The sequence below is a fragment of the Diadema antillarum genome, unplaced genomic scaffold (genome assembly GCF_040938485.1).
Source record: "Diadema antillarum isolate AM-2024a unplaced genomic scaffold, OU_Dant_1.0 seq00001040_RagTag, whole genome shotgun sequence".
NCBI lineage: Eukaryota > Metazoa > Echinodermata > Echinoidea > Diadematoida > Diadematidae > Diadema > Diadema antillarum.
This window is the reverse complement of record NW_027271871.1, coordinates 40590-65766: the sequence shown is the minus strand read 5'-3', so window position 1 is coordinate 65766 and position 25177 is coordinate 40590. Positions and strand designations below refer to the sequence as shown.

Genomic DNA, 25177 nt, shown 5'->3' with positions numbered 1-25177 from the left:
ATATATATATATATATATATAATATATATTATATATATATATATATATATATATATATATATATAATATATATATGCAGGGCCCTGTTTTATCAAGATAAAGTTAGCGTTGATTGTGAAATCAACGCTAACTTTATCCAACTTGAAGTCTGCTATAACTTTAAATCAACTGCAAGTTTCCGTTTTACGAAGAGACTTAATAGTCGATTATAGTTATAGCTCATCACCATGACTTAATTAGTGATTTAGTCAAAACTAAAAACACGGGACGAGGCTGGTTTCCGGTACTGTGTGCTTGAAAACGAAACAATACATTAAGCAAAACAAACAACAAAAACATGATTGTTTGCCATGGCCACGGATTCGTAGTCTGCTAGTGCGACGCAGTATTATTAGCGCTATACAGCAGCTGAATTAGAAGTATTAAGTTTGCAACAAAACCGCAAAATACGCCGTTTGCGTTTTCTTGAAAAAAAGTAGGTCGATAGATCTGGCACATCCCGAGCTCAACGAAAATCTGCGTTCACGCGTGTACCGTGTAAAGTTTCCGCACATACATTGTACAGGCTGAAGTCCTTTGTGTTTACGTCACGTATGTGCGCGCGCCATTGGCTCTGTGGAAACCAAAGAGATTATACCTATAGAGTAAGTAGTCGCCATACGCGTGCGTACAAATAGTGCGTCCAAAATTGAAGAGGGAGCGCACACTCAGCTCCTGGCACTGGATCGAAGTCTACGTTCAAGTCATATCTTCTCATATCATATCTGGAATGATATGTTATTCTTCATTACACATTTTCATTTTCAGAATAAGAATGTGGTTAATTGTTTAAATATTAATTTCTACGATGATATCATATCATTTGAACCATTTGGTAGAGTCCAGACCTTTTTGTTGTTCGCAAAATAAATAGTGGAAACTTGGGTGTAGACTAGACAGTACTTGAGCATTATGACGTTTGTTTCGCGTACATTCCCACTCATGCCATAAAATCAAACAACATCAGCACCATTATGACGCTTAAACATGACCATTGTGACGTCACAATGAAACAACGCACGGTCACTGCGCCGAATATTCAAGTCGAGCGCATAAAACAGTGCGCTGCCATCTATTGATTAATAACTGTACAGGATCCGTGCAATGGCGGCTCCCACAACGCGAAATGGCAGCTCCCTCGCGCGGCTGCCTCCCCACTGGACTACGCCCTCTTGTGGTATAATCTCTTTGGTGGAAACTTAGCGCTCTGCGCCATACTGCAGTGACTGGTCGAGAGGTGGCGCTATACACTTTCGTCTCGCGTTTGAATTGAAAAAAAAAAATCTGGAGAAAGGGGTGGGTCTTCAGGCCTATAAAAAAAAAATTAACCGACCAATGGAATTTCAGAAACATACCCATGCTCACTGGAACCCTTCTCGTTCACCTAATGCATTCAGTACCCCACAGACTCCTGATTATTTGATACAAAACCCGATCGTACGTGGACGACATGTCCTGGCGTACGGTGGGGTGAGCGTTTTTTAGTTTTTAAAACACAATATTTGTGAGATTTTCTGACAATTGTCACTATTACGTAAAAGTTTTTAAAGCTTATTGTAGTATATTTTCTGAAAGTTTAAGAGTAAACGAATCTTCAGGAACCATTTCTATTCAGTAAACTTTTTTTCTCCCGGTATCATTTTCCTTTGATTCTACCCGTCATTCATCACACATAAAACACGCCTACCGCGTACACCACCAAGTTACGCGTGTTGTATACAATAGACGTACGTGATGCACCAATCCGGGGGCAGTAAACAGGGGGGCGTTGCCGGGGTGGGAGTGGGGTTGGATGAGCACATGGCAAACTTGAAAATACTTTGTAGATTTTGTGGGGGGAGAGTATCAAAATATAACAAATCTTTCAGTGTGATCAAGTATGGAGACCTGATCAAGGTCATCACTGGAATTTCGGTTGTAGACGATGTAGATGGTGTTCACCCAGCACAATTTTGCTTGGGATGCTACGCCCAAATTCATAAGAAAAAGGGCAGTGTGCACAGCTGGGAACCACCTGCACAGTGGGAACCCCACAAAAGAAACAGAAGCTGTGAAATCTGTTGTGAGGCCCAGAAACTGTCAAAAGGAGGGAGACCATTAAAGAAATGTCATCCAGGACGTCCCCCTATTGACCACTCTCTAGAAGCAACACTGAATGCAATAGCAACAAGCTTTAGTGGGGTGACTGATGAAGTCAATGAAAACAAAATAAAGCAAACTTTCATGTTGGGCGAAGGACTGGCTAATCTGTCTTGTCGAGTGTGCAGTTCTGTTCTTGTGTTTCCTGTTTGTACGCCATGCGAACATGTGTTTTGTTTGTCTTGTGTTCGTCGTTTGTATACCTGTGACACCAAAGTTCACATAACGTGTCCAGTCTGTTCTAGGGAAACTCACTTCAAAGAACTCAAGGCAGCGCCTCAATATTTCCAGGACACTCTAAATGCAACATTGTCAACATGCATTACATGCAAAAGACCCATCACATATCACGACGCACACAATCACCTACATCAAGACCCAGAACCAGTCGCACACGACCACACATATGCACACACTACACAACTACATGCACTGCACCAGCTCACCCCACAACAAAAAGAAAAAATTGGCACTGCTCTCCTACGAGAGAAACTACAATGCTCACGAGACGGTGTAACAGCAACCTTCAGGACAGGTGGACAGGTAAATCACAAAATAGGGCACTTGTATAGATTGATATGGATAATTTTTTATTGCACAATAACTCCAATAAATATCGGAAATTTTATGTATGCCTAAATATTTCAAAATAACTGCATTAAGTATGCAGGTGGATAAAAATATGTGTATTTTTCTATAACTTTTCTTCACAATGCTGCCTGGTACTTCCATCATTCGGTTCCACTATAATACTAGCATTAGTTTAATTCTGTACTTGAATATATTTTCTTATCTTGGATTTACTGAAAGTATAATTCAAAATAACTGCAGCAAGTATGCAGGTGGATAAAACTACATGTATTTTTCTATAACTTTTCTTTACAATGCTGCCTGGTACTTCCATTAGGTTCCACTATAACACTAGCATTAGTTTCATTCTGTACTTGAATACCTTTTCTTATCTTGACTCTACCGTAGTATAATTATAAATCAATGAATTATTACAGTAGCTATAAGGGTAGCTTGTTAAAACAAACAAACAAACAAAATCTTCTTTGTAATATTCAGTATGATAGCCTGAGATAAAAACCAAGACAAGAAAGAGGTAGAAATAGTGGTCTCCCATTATATCTGAAGTCATTGCAACCAGCAGTTTTCTTTAAGAACATATCAAAATTTCATCATAACTGAACGAATAAACAATAAAAACACAAAGAGAGAATATTGTTGAGATCTAAGTTTTTACTTCACTGTAACCAGATTTCCATTATTAACGCATTTGATAAAATGGAAGTGCACTGTAGGCCAATTTTAAATATGAGATTTCTAGACTGAAGAAACCTTCACTATCTTTTAACCTGTTGAGGACGGACTGATATTGCTACAACACGCATTTCCTATAGACACCTGCCCAAGTATACTCGGAACTATAGGCTTCAATGGGTTAAACATGATCCCAACAATCTATAAGTGCATTGATAATTTTGGCACAGTACAGATAAATCTAAAATCAATGGTAAATATGTTCTTTCTCATAAAGCCTCTGGTGGCCAAAGTAATCCCCTGTCCACGGATTGCCAGTGAACGCTGCTGCAAGGCAAGCTTGAGAAATAGGAGCAGCACAATATCACAACTGAGAGAGACCATCTCTGCCAGTAATTCGGCGAGCCAGCTGAAGCATGAGATTGCCACAGCTCATCATCGGGGCAAACTGGACGACCTGCTTCCAGCCACCATCCGAATCCCAGACGGGGATCTCGTTGAAGTCAGGTGCATGCTGGGTCTGAGTTGGAAGAAAACAAGAACACTGAAGAAGTAAGAAAACAATCACAGGTATCTTGAAAATTCATTAATCTAGTATGAAAATGCTACAGCTTTAAGCTCTTACATGCACACATAGGTACATGCTTGGCTCAATTGATTTTACTTAATAATATGGCCCAAGGTAATCAAATATTACATTAATTTTTGTTTCATTCAGTGATTACCCAGCAATATGACCACAAGAAGTGATATTAGCTTTACTTTGTTTCACTTATCAGGTGGCTGAAAGAGAGAAAAGTCAAAACTCAGGCTGAAAAAAATGTTCGAGCAATTGAAACACAAATAGTGGGCAACAATCTGTCAGCAGAGTGGATGCCACTTCAGTTCACAGATGAAGACACCAAAGAAATTGTCATCAAGAAGACAGCAATGGTTGCAGTCAAACATCTGGAGCTTAAAGCATTCCAGCAGCTGGATGAGTACGAAAGGTTGGTTCATTTTATTTTCATGTCATATCTCTAAAAAAGTATCCAACGATAAAACAAGTGCATATTACTCAAAACCTCTATGTGGAAACTGTTTGAATATAAAGTCCATTATATATCCGTGTATATATATTTTTTCTATCCCTCCAGACAAAACCTCCTGACATTTGAGAAGACGTCAGGGGAAGTGTGGCTCAAGTTAGGAGGAGATAAAGGAGGCTCGACCTTCAAACTGATGATGCAGATTGCAAATGTGAGCCGGCCTAACAGCCTAAGAAATACAATTGTTGTTGCGATATTCAAAGCAACAGACAATACTTACAACCTCAGTCTCGTCCTCCAGAAGTTCTCCATCGAAGTGGACAAACTGGCAGCCAAGACTTGGAGGTATGGGCAGACTAAGCACCATGGCCTTCACTAGATCAGCATGAAGAATACTCAATGAAGCTGTAAAAAAAAAAAAAAAAAAAAAAAAAAAAAAACAAACGAACACTTTATCATAGCAAGTGGAAACATTGTGTGTTGGAATACAATAGCCAGTAACAATTGCAAATCTGATGAAATATTTTAAATATTACTTCTTCAATTCTATGTATATTTCCAATTTATCTTCCACTCAGAGGCAGACCAATCCGGATATTCCATTTCGGGGATTATGAGTACTTAACAAGGATGTATGGACTCACGGGGCCGAATGGTATGTTATCAAAGCTAACCTGTAATGCATGCTGAAGAGTAAACTGTGGCAAAAGTGATAACGATAATGATAATAATGTATATACATAGACCAATCAAAAAAATATGCTAGATTGAAATGCAAGTTACTAATACACCAATGCTCTAATTAAAACAAATGTCAATATGAAACAACTCAGTAGGTTTTTTAATGTTTGGCACCAAGAGGAAGCCAATAATTCTAAAATGAAATCCTTAACCAAATGCAAAGACTTTGAAAGGTAGTAATAACTTATGCAATCTACTTTATAAATGTTACTTGGCATACAGGACGCCATCCTTGCCTCTACTGCGAGATATCAAAGAGGGATATGGCCATCCCACTGGCACAGAGAGGACCAAGTCCATCGCGATCTCTCCCCAACCTCCATGAACAACTCAAGAAGTTCGAAGAAACACCACAGGCCAAGGCAAAGGACTACATGAATGTCATCAGGCCCCCCATTCTAAACATCCCAATAGACCAGGTATGATATCACTTAAACAAATTAAAAAAAAAAACCCTGAAGAAACCTGTATTCATATCTGTTGCCCTGCATGCCTGAATTATCATTCACAATTACTAACAAGATGCACTTTTATATTTTGCTTCGAAAGGTTTGCCCCCCTGGCTTACACATCACCCTCGGCCTGTTTCTGAAGCACTTCCAGAGTTTGGAAAGGTCATGTGAAACATTGGACAGGGTAGCTGCAAGTCACCTTGCCAGGAGAGAACAACCAACTGAACAGCAGCTCTCAAAGAGTATGGCAGCTCTTGTGCAGAGAGAGAAGATGCTGGGAGTTCTGAAGGAGATGGAAGCAGAGAGAACTGACCTGGCTGAGCAGCTGGCATGCTTTCTTCTGCTTTATCCCGAGGAGTCAACCAGCCAGCCGGTGGCACTTCTTCAGGAAGCTGTGCGGGAGAAGGACGCCGAGATAAAGAAGGCAGTAAGCAAAATGAATTATGTCACACACATATGTACACACCAACTTGTTTCATGCATATTGGAAAAAAGTGTGAATGAACTGTCCTTTAATTAACAATCACCTAATACCGGGTATCTTTCTCTTATGATTAATGATGAAAATTATTTATGTTACAGAATGACGACTTGATGAAGCAGCCAAAAGAAAATAAAGGTTCAGGAGAGATAACTGCCAGCCTTGATGAGGCGCTGCACGAAATGACAATTCACAGGCAGGCTTATTACGGAAGAACGTTCGTGGGCAACCATGCACACAAGTGCCTTCAGGTATGAACATATCTTTAAAAAGTTACACTGTCTATCTGAAAAATCTGGAAGAAATATCATTCTATTTTTTGATAATGAAGCTAATATTTAACCAACTGACACAACAAGTTACACAATATATATTCATTATGTCTCAAAGTTGATGTTGTACTATGGTTAAAGGATAAAGCATTTCTTATATCTTTCAGCCCAGCAATGTTGGAAAACTAACCAGGAAGATTGTGGCAACGACAGAACGAGTATGTCCTGGAGCTTCAGCGGTGATAGGCGAAGCAGAAAGAGTAGCAAAGCGGTACGAAACTCTTCTCCTCCTTTACAGCCGCTGCCACAGCAGAATGAACACAAGCCGTTTCCTGGAGCAAGAGGAGATAGATGAACTAGGTATCAAATTTTCACTTGTAAAAGACCAAAAAAAAAAAAACACACAAATGAAATCAGATCAGACCTGCCATGTAAATTAAACAAATCATCAAAAAATCAAATACTGCTGTTATGACCAAGTGTATGCAGTGCACAAAAGTAAAATATGCTAATCAACACAATGAATCTTGATAATAGAACATCGAGATATTGGTTGGTCTTGAATATACTGCTCTTTCTGTATTCATTAACGTCTAATAACTGTTAATAATTTTTTCCCATTTTTTTTTTTTTATTCTAACAGAGAATGACATCAAAGCATACACTACATTCTTCCGGGCCAATTTTCCAAGCGAATCCACACCACCGAAGCTACACTTACTTGAGGAGCATGTTGTTCCCTGGCTACGGAAATGGGGGGCATCTCCTGGGATGATGGGGGAGCAGGGTGGAGAAAGCGTCCATGCCCAACTAAACAACATCGAGCGCGATCTTCGTGGCTTCTCTAACGATCTCGACATCCTTCTCAGGAGCATCAAGGGACAATGGCTGGCCTGCAATCCTGTGGCATATGCAAAGGATAATTAGGTTTCACATCCAATAACTCTCTGGTGTCATTTATTATGAACAGCAAAGTTTTTTTTTATTTGATGCAGTAATAATGATACACATATTTGTGTCCTGTACCGGTAATCATCTCATACTTCTCTATACGTGTACATCTTAGAAAGTTTTTATATCACAATCTGGATTTTTCTTTTTTTTTTTAATGCATAAGCTTACAGTAGGGAGTGTGTATCACTTTCCATTATCTTGATGTGCTGATAGGCACTAAGCCAAGAGCAAGGTGATGAATGATATATTTTTTTTTTGTCATGACTGCTTCAAGAGAAGGTAGTGCATTCAATCTTTCCCAAATGCAATGTATCATGCCCTGCACTGAAAGAGCTCCACGTGTTGAACAAATACTAAACACATATATATTTGTTTTGTTTTTCATTAAAAACAGACCAAGATAATAAACTCTTGATTTGTAATGGAAAGTTATTCCATAAATTGGAAGTTGTAATTGCAGAAGCAGATGCTTGATCATCTTGTGTCACTTTCCATTTTATGAGAGATTTGCAACAAAATAACATTTTTAGAACTTCTGCCTAATGTCTGTGTTTGTAAGACTGATGTACAAGATTCAAACTGGAGCTTGAACAAGTGCTTCATTTGTGCATTTGATATAGCTTTTACATTATGTAAGCATTTATATTTAGGGCCTTTTATAACACATCAAATCAACATGATTTGATTGTCATTTGATGTGCTGAGCAGCCAGTGCAGATGCATGTCTCACTGAGGGGGCATTTTCAGAACTTTGGGCAAGGAATGGTATTTGAGGGTCAGGCATATAGTAACTTGAACTAATGCAACTTATAGTAGAGTCTAGAAAATGCTCCTACATTACAGTAAAGTACCTGTCATATTTGCATTCAAACAAATGTTTAATTTGCACCAGTTTGATTAACGTATGTGGGCCTGCATAAGGTTTGCTGATTTACATACCAGTAATTATCTTGTTACTAGCATTGATAGGCTCGTACTCTTATTGATGACGTGCCTTAAAATAAGTGTACCGGTACCTGGTAGTAGATTGATTTGATATTTCTATTCATGCTTGACATATGCTCTGTCATTCAAAGAGCTTGTAACTAGAGCTCTCGATATTTGTTTACAATTCCCTACAGAGCAGTGACATTACAGATGATAACATAGTTGTATCATGTACCAGTACAAGCTGTTACATACCGTTACCGTAAATCTTGTAAACCAAGCCTTGCATTCTGCACTCTGCAGCTCATACTTATTATGACAGCAATTTAGCATGGACATTTTGAAGGATGCATGGCACAAATCAGCACTGGTACCATTAATGCCACTTGCTTCAGTCTCTAAATCTTGCTGTGTTGATGTAAATTTAATGTCATATACTCGGGTACCGGTACGTCTTATCATGAAATTACCTGATGAAATGGATGCTTTTTTCTACTGTAGCCCAACCTGACGCCGTGTGAAGCACACAGTGAATGAACTGTATAACCGGTACCGGTACCAGGGGTATAACACTGGTAGTTATTTCTACTGGTAACAGTAATGTACTACTGCGGTACGGTGTGCCTTCTATACCGGTGCATCTTTGTGTTCATAGAACCTATATATTCAATTTCCTTTGTGACAGCAAGGAAAATTTTGCTTCAGCTCAGTATATTTGTTACATGACATGACTAGCTCCATTTAGCTAGAGCATCTTTATTTCTATTCTTTTTGAATTTTTTCGGCGCCTTTTTTTTTTCAACTCTCTCTCTCTCAGCTGGCACTAGACTAGAATCTATATATGGCATGGGTATCATTTTAATGGTTGGCAATATGGACAATCAATACCCAGGTAATAGAGGGTCTAATGGTTAGGAACGAATGTCGACTTGTTTTAGGCTACCAGTATTGTACCTTGCTTGGTGAAGTCGTACAAAATAGATTATCTAGTGAATAAAATGCGAGGTTACGTATACCATGCCATGCTGGTTACTGTCACACTGACACTTGAGCTCTTGAGCATTTTACCGAGTCTCTGTTCTGTCTGTCTGTAACAGTTAGATTATTTCAAGTAGTAGCCTACCGGTATCACTGCATGACTATCAAACAAAATTCATACATTAACTTTCAGTCATTTATACATATTCACAGTCATGATAGTACAATAGTGAATACCCAAGTCCTAACGTTATATTCTAACGTTACTCTCTAAAAAATTTCGAGTGAATAATTCACTCCTCGGAAGGAGTGAATAAAATTTCACTCAATTAAGAGTGACTTTCACTCGTTGTCGAGTGAATTTCACTCTTGTAACTAGTGAAATTTGTGTGAAACCCATTCGCCGAGTGAATTCCGAGTGAAAATTAAGCCGAGTAAATTCCGAGTGAATACATAATTAAACGCATTTGGCTAAGCCAATAGAAATTGAGAATTCCCCTGTCATGTGTTTACTCTAAGCCAATCACCAGCCGCAATTTCCCCTGGCTTGGGCGCGGGCAGGTTTACCTGAAGAGCGACGCGTCGCCTGTGTGTGGACTGTGACACTGTGTGCAATTGCGTGCTGTGTGCTAGCTGTGCGTGTATTATGCATAGGATCACAGATTTACGTGCGTGTAAGTGCAATCGTGAGAATCTGAGCCTGGATGTCGTGATGGACGGGAGAAAATGTCTGTCTTCAAATTGAGTGGGGCGGAGATATTATTCACATTTTTGAAGGTAAGCAAACCATAGATCGATCTAATTATATACCTCTCCGTAAACGACCATTTATGTAAGTTACCTTTAGGGTTCTATACGAATAACCCCGGGCCCGTACTGGCGCTCCTTCGAACAATCAATGTACAATGGTTTGTACACAGTTAGCTATATGGGGCTGGTCATACCATAGAACACCTTACGAACAGCTAGAATCCGAGGCCGAAACTCAGCTGATGGTACACGCTAGGTGTTGGGATCTAATAATACGTTGAGTCTTTAGACAACACTTTAATTAAAATTGAAATAAAAATAAAAACTGAACTGAACTGAACTGAATTGTACACGTTGGGATCTAGGGCTTGAACTATTCAAAAAAAAAAAAAAATGAGTGATGAATGAAACGTTGGTCGTTAGTCATTGAATTGACATTCGTAAGTATATCATCACACAGAGATTACTGTGGTCGAGTGTAGAGATCGAACTTATACTATAGGGTCCTAACTGTTACTAAGCTGTGCTAATTAAAGCAATACATTAGAAGCGCCTAGCGCCAGACACGTACATTGCTATTGTTGAGTTGACAGCCGAATCACTGACACTGGTCTGTGTTGCCAGATGAGATGGTGATCTCGATCAGTACGGTAATAAAGAATGGTGAAATTTGGTGAGTTATGATTATTGTTCATTATATACACTGTATGTAGGCCCTAGTAAAAAGGACTTTTATTTGCCGCTACATTTGAGCATCCAAACAGCTGGGAGAATACCACGTACACTAGCTCCCACGTCATGTGTCGTGATCATCTACTACTGTACTAGGTAAGAAGTATGATGCGTGTACTGTTCGTGTTTAGTGTTGGTCCACGGTGACATCACACTTCTAGCTGAAGATCAGCGTGCTCACACATCATGGAGATCGATCCCCCTTGTAGCAGACGATGACTGGTACTATTTTCAACATTGTTTTTTATGAAAGTTACAGGTGACCTTAGGTATTGAAATTTGGCAGAGATCATCTTTGGGTCTTTAATTCTAACATTAAATATGCTGATGTAGCTAAAAAGTAATTAGGCCTACTAGCTTTTGTATTGGTGCTCACTTAGTATTTGTGTGGACAAAACAACTGCATATTGTCTTGTGGAAATGAGTTCTAAATCCATTTCTGAACCTTGTGTTTTCATACTTTCCTCCAGATATTAAAGGACGTAGACATGACAGCTCTTCGGGAGTGATTTTAAAGGAACTCGGTGTAGGGGTCATCATTTGGAGAACAAAGACAGATATTGATAGCTGTACAGTCTCTGTCACACGAAGAGGGTGCAGATCACCAGATTGCAAAGTGCCAGATGTGGTCATACAACGACTAGCCATTGAATTCAGGGTTGACGAATGCTGGAAACACCGGGCCAACATCAGCGACGGAGCCTCTGAGATATGGACTTCCATTGCATTAACCCTGCTGTAAGCTATTCTGTTGTTTTCCACAATGATTAATGAAGGGAGACTAGTTTGAAATTGATTTATATTTATTTTACATTCTAGAGTCTTAGTAATTACATAAGAGGCTACATTAAGAGACTGAATGCTTGGTTGGTTTTATTTTGTTTGAAGAAATGATTTTCAAGATACTTCATGGAGCAGTTTTGGAGCTGTCCTTCCCTCTGACAATGAATGTCTTGACAGGTTAGTACTTGTATTTACAGTGTAAGAAAAATGTGTACCGTGTACTTGCCGTATCGACAGAAGTGAAAACCATATTATGGTCAGTCTTGAGTTGTGTAAGTAGAGCTGTTGCTTATGTCAAATATGTATGTTAAATGATTTTGCTCTTCAAGTTTATAATGTAAACTGGAGGAACCTACTATCCTCATGCCATTTGTATTATTCATAAAACCATTAAATTTTACTTATTTGCCCAGGAATTCAACACACACATCACTTCAAGGGGGAAGAGATACTTCAAAAGCTGAGGGAAGGAGTTCTGACTGTTCCGAGGAGACATCTGCACATCAAGATCATTGCAGCATATTTGTTGTTGAAAATGGAAGCAGAAAACTGTACAGTGTAAGTTCAATTATTTAAAATATTATTATTATTCATATATCATTATTATAATTTGAAAATTGGTCTGGAATACCAGTTTCCCATTGTCATGTCTTGTACTACAATGTACATTTCCATCCAATATATAACCATGTAATTTGCCTGTGCATTTGTTTTGTTTTGTTTTGTTTTGTTTTTTGGTCTTCCCAAGTATAGAGAAAAGCAGACTAAAATTTGCTCCCCCCTCCCCCCCAAAAAAAAATAGAAATAAAAAAATAAAAAAAGGAAAGAAAGTAGAAGGGACCGGTAAGTATAACATTGTTAATGAAGTGATGATTATAGATTTAAAAATAAAGACTGGTATACTTGTATGAAACATGTAAACAGAGTGTACGTACAAGACTCCACGCTGACTTATTTTCGTGGTAGCCCCATCGGGCCACATGTATATTGATTTGATAATAGTCCTAATACTTATGATTTAATCATCACAATGATTAATAAAAAAGTGGGAGTTGATGTGCCATGAAGTTCAATGGATAATCACATCTTGTATAAATTTTTTCTGCTAACTGTGCACATTCACACTTAACCTATCTGCATGAAATTGTCATATGTATTAACTGATATCTAGTTAAGTAGCAATAAATGTATTTGAAACAGTGGTACTGAATAGCAATAGAAATTAATGCCAAGAAAAAAAAACATAAAACTAGTTCAGCCCCTTAAAAGATTAAAATGAGGGCCACATTTTTGATGTTTGCGTCGTAGAATATGATTAACATTTTTCTTGCTTTCTTTTTAAATTCAGATACCAAGTAGTGAGCAAAGGATGTTGGAGCCAAGGCAGTTGCGATGCAGTACCCCACTTTGTGAGACACCACACAAGGTGCAAAAGGACATGTAAGTTTATACTCGTAAGTTTATGTGATCTACAACTTTTTTTAGCCCTCTTTAGCAGAAAGATTAAGTGACATACATGGTATCTTATTCATCTAGCTTGCAAAAACTTCAACATTTTCAACTTTTCTCAAGAGCTAGTGGACAGAATTAAGCAACCAAACGAGGAGTTGATCATCCTTGTTTAGTTAGGGGGCAAGGACCCAAAGTTTTTCAGATTATGGGCATGACCCCCCCCCCCCCTCCCCCCCCCAAAAAAAATGGCCTTTACAGGGAAATTGCATGTATTTCTTAATTAACTCATTGTGCAAATATACAGGCAATGTGGGGATTGTGATGTACCTTCTCATAGATGTCTAATAAAGTTGTGTGCAGATTGGCCTGATTCCATGACTTAGGTTCGATGAACGTTAACTTCAACGTAACATAATGTAACTTAAGTTCCAACATGCCAGTTGCGCCGTTCATTTATAATAAACCTATTCTCGTTTTCTTCCATAAGAATGCCACTACATGTATTTCTACTGCTATCAGATCTTCATCAGTTATAGTCAACTCTGTGCCAAAGTAAAATTTGTTGAGACTCAAGAAAAAGCTTTGACTTACAATGCATTTTTATATTTCAGGAGTATACCTGTATGGCAAGGATCATGGATTCATTGAGTATCGTTTGAAGACCTTGAGGAGCTATGACACCACACATCACCTCAGGCAGAGAGAGAGAGAGAGAGAGTAGTTGCAGCTCCCACCAAGCCCCTGACCGAGCACCATTCCAACGTTAGATTAGAAGCCCAATGAGAAGAGACAGCTACCATCGGTGTATAGGTCTAAATACCCTTGCCTTTTCCTCTTTTGAGATACAGCATATGCTCCTCTGACGTTGGAACTTACATTCTTGTTGAAGAGTCAGCCTCATCAGGCTCAGCGGTAGTTTAGCATGAAGCTGTTACCAGGATGTACTGCAGCACTTCAACATTAAAAGTAGAACAGGGCTCGCCGATGAAAAGAGTTTGTTGCATAGAATGTGTGATTGTTAATGTTTTAAATTGTTGATTGTGGTATATACTAGTAACTGGAAATAGTTTTGACTTATATAGTCAAAAAAATCTCCTCTTCATGGCCACATGTTAATCAATACATTCATCTGTGAGGTGTTCCAAGCATATCAAAGAATGTTTGGCCACACACAGCTTGGCATTCCGCATGATACGAATCTGGCTGTGCTCATGATTAAGCACCCCCTTCTCTCCAGGCAATTCTGACTTGCTTTAATAAAACCTTTTCATAGTCTAATATTCAAGAGAGAAAACTGTTGACAGACACTCGTATGTAATTTTTTTTCTTTCCCTCATTTTTTTTTTTTTTTTTTGGGGGGGGGGGGATGCTACAAATAGCAGCTAAATAGTAGAATCTTCCAATGGTCATCCATGCTCTTGGGATGAAGATCATGTCTCCATGGTGTGATTAATTTACCACATACCTTTCTCCCCCTTTGATTAGCATTGATGCAGTACAATATGCATGTGCTCAAATTTATTGCATCCATCTTCTTTGGAGTAGGGGTAAAAATCTTTAAAAAAAATAAAACAAAATTGATGGGAATCATTGATCCCTAGGGTTACGGGACCCAGAGTTATTTTGTACATTTTCACCTTTATGTAATTGATGTACTGTACTTTGAAAAACTTGTGGGTAGAAGCTCAATTGGTTCAACTTCTTTTTCCACGAAACATCTGCAGCCGATCATTGATAAATCCACGGCATTAGAGTAGATGGAGTTAAATAGATTAGTTCACTAATGTGCCAAGTCAAACTTATGGATAATTCTTCCCTTGATCTCGTAACAAATTATTAAGATAACCTGCAACTGACAATCATATTTTGATATAGAGTGTTAGCAGTGATGTCACAATTGCCCACCATAAGGCTGCGTTCACATAGAAGTATACTATTTGGGTATTTGGGGCTCGTTTTCGAGGGCACGCGAATAGCTTGAATCGAACGATAGGATTTCCTAACACCGGTTCACATAAGAGGGCACTATTTGAATGTACCAAATAGCATAGAATAGTATAGCAAAGTGGGAAATGAGCTTGTTCGATTTTCTTGCAGTGTATACCGTCTCTCGTTTATGAAATAATGACAATTTTGGTCTGGATTTGCCCTTTAGCAAAAATAAGCATGTAGACTGACATTCTGATGCAGTTTAGAAATTGTTAATAAGATTTGGTGGGATGTAGGAGGAAGAAATCCTCACTGCATGGGATGGCGAGTTGACGGTGCGGGTGATGGTGTAGGCCTACTGGGTGCCCGAATAGCGAATACCGTATACCGTATACTTCTATGTGAACGCAGCCTAATGAAGTCAATTGCCTAAACCGACTAGAAATCAAGACTGCATACAAAAGCTGCAGCAATGTTTACTTCAGGGAAACCTAAGGCAAAAGAACACCTTTGTTAGAGAGGCATGCATGAATGAATATTGATCGCCTTTGCTATGGAAGCCACCATTATGGTGGCCAACATGACGTCACATGAAATCACTCTATAAGAAATTCAGTTTGCATGCATTAGTTGTTGCTACATCTGGCAAAAGGATTACAAGTGTTCAATATTGTACAATGATGCCTTATTTAGGTGAAGAAGATCAATGATATGATACATGTTGTGTCAACTGTATTGATTGCAATTCTTTTTCCATAAATAGTAGGCCCGGTTGAGGGGGGGGGGGGGCTACGAGCCCTCCTCCCCTTTGACATTCCATGCCAAATTTCATGAAGGCATGATTATTTTGGGGGGTTATTGATTGTAATCAATAACATAAATATTTTCATGCTGGACGTGTTGCTGACAAATTTCATTGAAAAGGCAATGAAAAACACAAAGTAAGAAACAAAGAAATACATGAGTAAATAGAAAAAAATAGATACTTCAGAATTTTTTGATGGCACAGTTTTTATCTTTCATTTGCTATGGACACTAGAAAGAATATTTACACAAAGAACAAAAAATGTGCCTTTTTGGAACTTTATTTATGGCAAATGGTCTGATTTCATGCTCAAATTAGCATAATTTAGCCAAGTGACTTTGTTGTTGTTGTTGAAAATCAACATTACCGTTTTATAGATTATGTCACAGGCAATTTGTGTGTGGATTTTGTAATGATCGCACGGTTGATGGCCGAGGTCTGGGGGGTTCCAGGGAGGCCCCCCTCTGGCTCTATCATCTACATAAATACCTAAAGCCTACTTAAAGTCAAGACCATGCTTCTCTGATCGAGTATGTTTAGGTATTTGTACAATGTACTTGTAGAGCATCACTGTGTTACATGACAGAGGATCCAAACTTGATTAACCATGCAGTATTGAAAATTTCTGTATTTTTGTCAATTTTTCGAAGCAATCACAATTCCTACTACATGTGTAATTGTTTTTGTATCATAATATAGATAATGGTGACTATACTTTGCAAGTCTTTTGTAGCTTATCATTGAACATGCAATAATTACATTCACTTGTAGTCGAAAATTAAACATGTTCAGGAAGGGTACTTGTAAAATTTTTCACTTTTGCACAAACTTTATGAATTTGGCATATTTTCGGGGAAATGTGTGATGTTAATATTTGAAGAGTTTGTTCGCAAAAAACGATATGTCCATTTTTGAAGATTTTGAAGTATGGTCTCTGTCATAAAGTACAAAATAATACCTTTTAAATCATATATTGGTCACTACATATAAAGGTACATTTTTGAAGTTATGATCAAAAGAAGCAAACATTTTCTTATTATTCTCTTTATTTTTCTTGACCTTTAATCGCAAATATCTCCATTTGGCACATATGGACTTACCAGTTTTTGCAAACAAACTCTCCATTTGTAGAGCTTTGGGAATGACAGCTAGAATAGCATATTTACAGGGATCTTGTGATGATTATGGTGACAGTTGTTCTTAAATGATAAAAATATGTATAATTATTATTGGCTACATAATTCATGGAAAACCAGATACTCAGCACATGAAGACTGTTTGTAATGGTGTACTGCTCTGCAGTTGAAGTTTAGATATTTCAAGAGGTATATTCCTTTTTTTAATTTCAGGTGATCTAGTGGACATCACACATTATTTAATATAGAGAATCAGCTCATTAAAAAAAACCATAACATGTGTAGCATTTAGTATATTATCTTCTTATATCCCCCTCAATGCTACTTAAAGAAAGAATAAATTAATAAGAAAGAATGAAACAACAGCCATTTGGATTACTAGCTTATATTTATTCAGTTTCATGTATTGATCCAGCTCGGGTAGGAATCACTTTCAAAACTGGAACACAAAGTTGGCAATGCACTGGGCTACCAGTGGTGGATCGTTGGCTTCTAAATACATGCATTAATATTAACAAATATCTATATTATGAACGTTGCTTGCTGTTTTTGTTTGTATCGGTTTGATTGGTATTCATTATTCCAAAAATGACTCCAGACCACCTAGATTATTCCCAAATTCATCACCATATTGTCACTTTTTCTTCCAGGGTTGAATAACTAGTGCACTGAGTGCTGTGATCAATGGTGATAGAGATGTGTGCTCATGTGAAGTGTAATTCCGTTTGGGATTGAAAAAAGATTGAAAAAGGATTGAAAAAAGAGTGAAAAAGGAGTGAAAAACCTCCGGAGTTAAAGAAGAGTGAATACAATAGGAGTGAATTGAGAGTGAGAAAGGAGTGAAAAACGACTGACAAAAGAGTGAAATACGTCAGGAGTGAATTTAGAGTGAGAAAGGAGTGAACATCCCACCAAAAACATTTCCGTCTTTTTTCACTCTCTGTTGGAGTGAAATTTCTGTTCACTCGAAATTCACTCCACTTCTAGTGATCCTTGACGTCACTACCAAGGGGAGTGAAAATCGAGTGAAAATTCACTCTTTCTTTTTTAGAGAGTACATGTAACTTTACTAAATTACTAGGTACTGGTATTTATAAGAAAGTACTATCGTGACGTGACGTGGGAGGTCTGAGCTGGAAGTATGAACATTGGCCATTCGTGTCGAATGATTCAATTTTAGGCAGCATGCAGCCTACATTACAAGGTAAGCCAGGATTCAGTAAATACAAATGACCACACACAGCTAACACAGCATGTCCTCGTATCTATATGTAGATAAAATAACATACATTGAATTCTACGAATGGGGCTATTAATGAAACGGACATTTTCATTACCTCGGAATGATGAAATTGATTTTCTCAGTCACTTTCAGTAGTTCTTCCGACGAGGGAAAAAATGTTTACGTGTTGGTCGACGTACCAAGGAACTCATGAGAATAGGCTGTTTCCACGACACTTGTCGGCTAATATAGAAAAACTTTTATTTAGCTGATATTTAGACCTAAAAATAGAGAAAAAAAATTTGATGACATTAATTGCATTTTTTAAAAATTGTAAGGTCTTTTTTTTTAGCAGAATAAATAGTCAAAATGATTTATTTTGTCCACTTGTAAGATGTATTTCGATCATTCAGTATTTGTACCAGCCACATCGGACTTCCATCATTCTTAAAAAGGGCGTGGTTTGGGGTTGTGGTTAACAAAAGTCAACCCAAATATGGTCATATGATTGACTGGATGGGGACGAACATAGAGCGCGTGTGCGCATGCGCGAAAATACATCGGCGAAGGGCCGCTAGGATTCTAGCAGACACATACGTGGTACGTGTCCTACTTCTCTATAAGTACAGGCCACCGTCGGGTGTATTTTCGTACTGTTGTGCTGTGCAGGCATATGTACAGTGTCTGGATTAAGAAAAATCTACATGGAACGTACTATGTGCGGCTAAAAAACAGGCATCCGTGTCTTAACGAAGCTGGGTCTTGAGTACCTCTCTCTTAAAGCTTGACAGAGAGGTACAGGAGACGGTGGCCTGGGGTAATGAGTTCCAAAGCCTGGTTGCATCTGGGAAGAAGCTTCTTTGTAGGACTTGTGTTCTTGCGAATGGTACTTGGAGTTTCTGGTCGTGTCCCCTGTTTGAAAGAGGTAGCGATGGGGTCAGAACTGGTGTAGGATTATGAAAACTTGTGAGAGTGTGGTGATTACAGTAGCTTGTTTTTACCTCTACGGCGCATATCGGCTTTGTAAAGAATAGATCGCAAATCTACATCATCAACATGTCGAAATTCTAGAATGACTTAGACGCTCTAATCAGCAGTACGCCACTACGTGTTACGGTAAGCACAAACGACTCGCTGAACGTTATCTATAACCAGTTGGGCCTATCGTTAAGCTGGATCTCAAGTTACTGTCGTACCTGGTACTCGGTGCTATATAGAATTAAACTCTTTATTTTCTGCATATGCCTACTAAACTCTTAATTAGTATCTATTGCCGAACTAGCTCTACGTAGGCCTACGCACGTCAGATATCACTGGTTTCCTCGCATATGGGTTCTTTGGCAAGATATGCATTACACACAGACGCGGTTCCAGTTCCAGTATTGTACTCGGTTACTTGCTTGCTGGCGATAGCTTGACTGGCGGGCGGACGGCGTGCCGAGGCGCCGGGCGCGCAGGCTGGGATTGCGACTGCTGTCGAGGGTGTTTGCGTGGAGCAGTCGCGTAAGCAGTGCGTGCCGATCGTGAATTTCATGCAAGGAAAAGACCATAATTACATGAAAGAAACGCAACTAAATGTTAGAGAAAGGTGAGCAGTTAACAGACAAACATTTGTGACAAGACCCCAGCTAGACTAGGAAAGTGTGACAGTCATCTTTCTTCTGTAAATTGCCTTACAATTGAGTCTACCTAGACTGTTTCTACTTAAAGTTGATATTTATTACCTGTTAAGTTAATCATAGATTTGGAGCGGTTGAGAAAACTTATGTGTTGATTTTTTAGGAAGTTGGATTTGATGTCAACTCTGGGTGTCTTGATAAGACGGACTTCAAGTGGATTTGGAAGTTAATCATAGATTAAGTGGACTTAGAGTTGATTTGAGAGGTAATCATAGATTATTTTGACTTAACGTTAAATTCATCTTTTGATAAAACAGGGCCCAGATATGTATATGTATTATACATACATATATACAAGTACATTACCATTTTCTTGATTTCACTTCATTTCATTTCTGAAGTGCATATCGCGCGCGGGTGCGTTTCGTGGGCTTGTACTCGGGCTTGTATATGATGACTTTTGACGATCCTTCCCCCCCCCCCCCCCTCCTCCATAGGGATTTAATGCGGTGGTGGCGATGGTGGTGGTGGTGGTGGTGTGTGTGTAAATAGAGAGGAGGGTTTTGTTGAGATGACTTGCATCCGCTGTGTCAATTACGATTGCTTTTATTTCTGTAACATATAACAATCATGCGCAATATTGACTTTGTAATACGCGGGGACTACTCTGTCCTACAAGAATCTCAATTTCGTTTTCTTTTATTTCTTCATAATAACTAATATTATTAACACAGTCTAATTGACCTGCGTTATTTCATATCTTCCTTTTATGATTACGTTATGATTGAGTGAACTTAGCTGAGACTGGAGTAGAACCAAGATATAAATAATAATTATAAATTGTTTGTTTTTGTACTGGATGCGGAAAGAAAACGGTGCGGGTGATGGTAAGAGACAACGAATGAGCTAGATGTGGAAGAATATTGAGTAATCAATGACCTTAAAGTAGGCCTATACATTCGAAAAAGCAACGAAACTACTGGAGAGAGCATACATTTATCTTATTTGACCGCGTAGTTGTATGTGTCCCTTTTTTAATTAAACGTAAAACCATGGAGATAGCAGTCCTGTGAAAATGTAGCATTTACATGAAAAAAAAAATCATATATTATCTATGAAAACAAGCAATATTTGACAAATGGTATAAGTTCTGATTCATCAAGGTAGTGATCAATAAAAGTACAAAATCAAATCAGTTCATCTGGACTTATTGTTTTAATTACGAGAACAGTATCACGTCCGATCCCGGACGCTTCATCAGCTCGTTTGATTTAACTTACGGCCTAAGGCGTCGTTACCAATCGGCGCAGAGTGACGCACTACCGTCTTTACCGACGTTACTGTTTGAAATCAGTGGTCAAATATTTGACTGACAGAAGTCAGCCATACTTCCCTTACAATCTCCTCGTAGAAAACAATCGCACGCCGTACGTTCTAGTAATCCCTTTTTTACCTCTTTGATAATGGCGGCAGGTTGTTGGATTAACCCCACGTTAATGTGCTCGCGCGTGTATAGTATACAACCTCGTTGGTTACGTATCGCACTGGGAATTCCTATCATGAATGCGCTATGTGGACTTTGTACTTTACCTTTGTACTTCATCCGTATCCTCTGCATAATTGAGTATGCTTGTCGTCGCATCAACCCTGTACTTTCACTCTCCGATCAATGCATTGTGACTCGCTATTTTAATTGTGTTAATGCAATGTAATCATTCATTTATAATCACCGGTTCTTGCGGTCATGTAGTGTGCAAAATATGCACGTCCATGAATGAAAATCGCCGTTCCTTGCATCAATTCTGAGACTAGTATGTGTATTCACAACTGGACTACGTGCCATCTGTGTTTCGAAAGTATAACTGGTAAGTAGACAACCATCACTAGAAAAACAAAATGTACTTGATACCTATACTTTTACTTTTGTTCTACAGAAGACATGTGGACTCTTCACCAAGGGGTTATAGAGCTTGGCATGGCTTTATTTCCAGGGTTGTAGGAGAACTGTTAATCAAATGCAATATTATATGTTTTCATTGGTTGCATTGCATATGGGAGGGGAGTGGGCTGATAGACCCTTTCTCAAAATGGCTACTCTGTGTAACGAAATGGGAATCCCCGTTGTTTGTATGCCTCCACTCAGCATTACGACGCTGAAGTTTGCATGGCTGCCCACGCATGACGGTAAACGCGACTGCAGCCTGATCTTTTTTGATAGGAATGACCCTGAAGTTTTGTTGTTGTTGTTTTTTTTTCACTCAGGGGCAATCAAGACACTTTTCTTGTCTAAAAATTGTCACTTTCATAACTGATATAACTAGTTTTTTTTTCACTTTATTAAAGGGACACAGTCCTCACGAAATTAAAAAAAATATGTTGTTGTTGGTACCTCCAATGAACTACTTTCACCAAAAACAAACTTTAAAATCACCAAATAAGCTCGTACATTTTGGTTGAAAAAGTGTGACTCTGCATGGTGAATATGCTAATGAGCAAGTCTTGGCGGAGAGTCATACGTCGTCGATGCACAACTCTTCCCAGCCGTGTTCTGCTCGTTATCCGTACGCTCCCTAGTTTACCCGGATGCATGAAGACGTCGGTGGCTACTCCGACTCGTATTTGACATTGTTTCTACGTTGTGTATGTATTGTGTGTTATATTCGCACGTGTGGACGGTACAACTAGATGATAGATCTACAGTAGATACGCGTACGCACCCCGTACGCGGTTTGCCCTTCGCACTTTTCCAGTCTCAAGCGCAGCTGCAGCCCTACCTGTCACCGCTCATGCATGTTCTATAGTACGTACAGAGTGTACATATTTGTAGGTAGAAACGATTCTACACAGGCCTGCTAGTACACTACAGGGGCGACCGCATTCAGCGTCGTCTGGTCAGGCTATCTTACATCAGTAGTTTTGCTCGAATCGTGCAGAAAATTTCCCAGGAAAATCCTTTTTTCCGTCCAAGACCAACAAAAGTATCGTGAAAGGTGAGCTGTATGGCTGGGAAATATCGGTACAACGATGCCGAACATAAGAAACTTAGGGCCTACAAAATCTCGAAATCGTGTTGTGACCTACCTGTGCGTGGACAATTTGTGAAGCGATGTTTTTACGTGGACCGGCAGGCTGTGGCCCTCGGTTATAAACCAAGAAAACTCCTGAAACCAGATGCAATCCTGACCATTTGCTCACATGAGTTATAAAACAGAAACACCTCGAGCATCGACTTCGAAGAGAACCGAGGGAAAAAAGCGTAGAGAGGTAAGGAAAGTGGCTAGCTATGTTTAATTTACCGTGGGCCTGCAGCCGGGGTTGGACTGCAGTACAGTGCCACTGAGCTAGCTGCTGCCAGTGCCGACTGGACATGCACGGCAAAGTGGAGCGAAATCATATCCCTACGACCCCCTGTGTTTATCCTTCCCGGCTCACGTCAATTTTTTTTTTTCGAGGAAAGGCGATTATCTGACTACTTACAGAAATATTGAGATACAAACAATATTTTCTTAAGAATTCGACTCTCTCATGCACAGGTTATCTTCGGTTTGAATGCCAAAATTGACTGGACGGAGTCGAGTGTACTGTGTATGTATACATTGGTATGGTAAGGATTTGCGCGCGAGAGTGGTTTCTACGCTAAGAAGTATGCAACACGGACGGAAGCTAGAAAACGACCGTGCCTATTTGATGTCAAGTTCATGGTATATTTGGTTTAAAAATACATATAGATTTATGTTTACAATATTAATTTTTCGTAAATTATATATATCTAAGCTTGAAATATTTTGTTTGAAATTATAAAACCACAAACTTTCACATTATATGATAAAATTGCAACTAATCATTTGAACACTTAAATTGGTTTTTAGAGGCACGGCTGTCAACTTGGTGAGTAGGGCATGCACTACGTAGCATCTTTTTGCCGGCTCTTTCATGATCGCTTGCAGGAATTATTTTTCAAAAATCGCGTACGGAGACAATTTTTGATGTCCAAGCGTATAAATTGGTGAAAGTTTATATTTTTTACTCTTCTTAATTATCAGTACAGTGAAAATCTCAGGACTGCTTCCCTTTAAGAAGCTCTCTTCCTTTCTCTCTCTCTCTCCCTCATCCTGCTAATTGTTTTTTTTAGTTTCATGTTCATAGTGCTGTATTTTTTTCAAAATGTCATAATTCCCTAAATAATGGTTTGGCAATGCTCTTTAAACCCGACTTTATGGTATATGTTTTTACAAAATGTCCATAGAGTGTTATGCCTCTGGGGTATAACATCCTACCCCGCTCAGTCTCCTTGCTCTCTCGCCGAGGATCTCACAATATCCCCGGCCAGATTTTGCTCGCCAAAAGCTAAAAGGAATTCTTTAATTCGCTATAAATGCGACTTTTATACTACATTTTCTTTATAGTCACCCCTCCCATACCCTCACTCCACTCGCTCTCTTCGCTCCCTCGCAGAGGATCTCATACTGTCTCATAAATGTGCCCCGTCCAAATTTTGCTCCCCAAAAGGTAAAAGAAATGCTCTATATTGGCTAATTTCATACTGTACTAGTATATTAAATTATTGACAAAGAGTCCCTATCGTGGGACGGAGGTATCCACCCTCCCAAAGCTCGGTAGCTTCACTCTCTCGCCGAGGATCCTACACTAGTACATAATGATGTGGCGCGCTAAATCTGGGATATTAATATCAGGGCTTCACAGTAGTTGAAATTTTGATCGAGACCGACTTTCAAATTTGAATGTCTGACGCCTGTTTGATAAAAATTGAGGATAAGTTGCGATCAATCGCAATTGCAGTTGATCGCAAGTTACGCTTTATCTATTGAAATTTTATGCGTGATTTTTCATGTGGGTATGGAGTGTGTCTTTATGAAATATGACTTAGGCTCAATAGTGAACTTACACTGGATTCACCAAGTTACGCTCAATAAATCGAGCATAAGATCAATCGTTCTTCTCTATGGAAAAAATCCCACTGAGATGATTATTTTATTATTTAACTGGCAACATAATTTTAAGCAAAAATACGTGCTTTTTAATATTAAAGTATCGCCATTCCAAATTCTGTCTAATTTTGGTCGAAACCCACTCGAGAGATGGGATTGCATTGGGATTATTTTCCTAAAGAAATAATGCAATTCATATTATAGAATGAAATACATGACATTTATTCTATGCAGCCATATGAAGGGTTTCCTGGCAAAACGGCCTAATTCCATACCAACCGATTTGTGTAGGTTTTCCAGGTCAAATATCCGCAATATCAGATCAAGCATCATATTAGCTAATTCGAATGTCAACAGGGAAATCAACTGTCCACTTAGCAAACCAATATCCTGTAAGGTAAGTAAGATGTCCATCATGTCAAATATTCACAAAATGTAAACTTTCGCGTCACCTCAGGTCAATGAGAGCATTTCATGTCATTCATAGGTGATTCAGATGGCACGTAAGTAATTTAGATATCAGTTG

General features: G+C 38.8%; 2 protein-coding genes and 1 long non-coding RNA gene across 5 annotated transcripts in view; 2 read left to right on the top strand and 1 right to left on the bottom strand.

Annotated features, from left to right (window-relative positions):
* The first annotated feature begins 2884 nt into the window (after positions 1-2884).
* On the top strand, positions 2885-7699 carry LOC139742966 (uncharacterized). Its single transcript, XM_071653474.1, has 9 exons — positions 2885-3993; positions 4221-4430; positions 4578-4814; positions 5048-5124; positions 5433-5629; positions 5760-6089; positions 6245-6394; positions 6583-6775; positions 7059-7699. The coding sequence occupies exons 1-9, from the start codon at positions 3629-3631 to the stop codon at positions 7340-7342; spliced, it is 2043 nt and encodes a 680-aa protein (XP_071509575.1). The 5' UTR covers positions 2885-3628; the 3' UTR covers positions 7343-7699.
* Positions 4541-18677, bottom strand: LOC139742967 (uncharacterized). The gene is made up of 5 exons (XR_011711729.1): positions 18199-18677; positions 7137-7316; positions 6606-6747; positions 5976-6054; positions 4541-4874 (listed from the first exon to the last, which is right to left on the bottom strand). It is a non-coding gene; the product is annotated as an uncharacterized lncRNA (long non-coding RNA).
* A 49-nt stretch (positions 18678-18726) lies between these two features.
* LOC139742968 (uncharacterized) overlaps positions 18727-25177 on the top strand; it is a 40940-nt gene continuing 34489 nt past the window's right edge. The window contains exon 1 of one of the 3 annotated variants that reach the window (XR_011711731.1): positions 18727-19199. The gene's annotated coding sequence lies outside the window, so the exon portion shown is untranslated. Of the gene's footprint in view, positions 19200-20760; positions 21568-25177 lie in introns of those variants that run through there. The other 2 variants (XM_071653475.1, XR_011711730.1) reach the window with 2 other exon arrangements.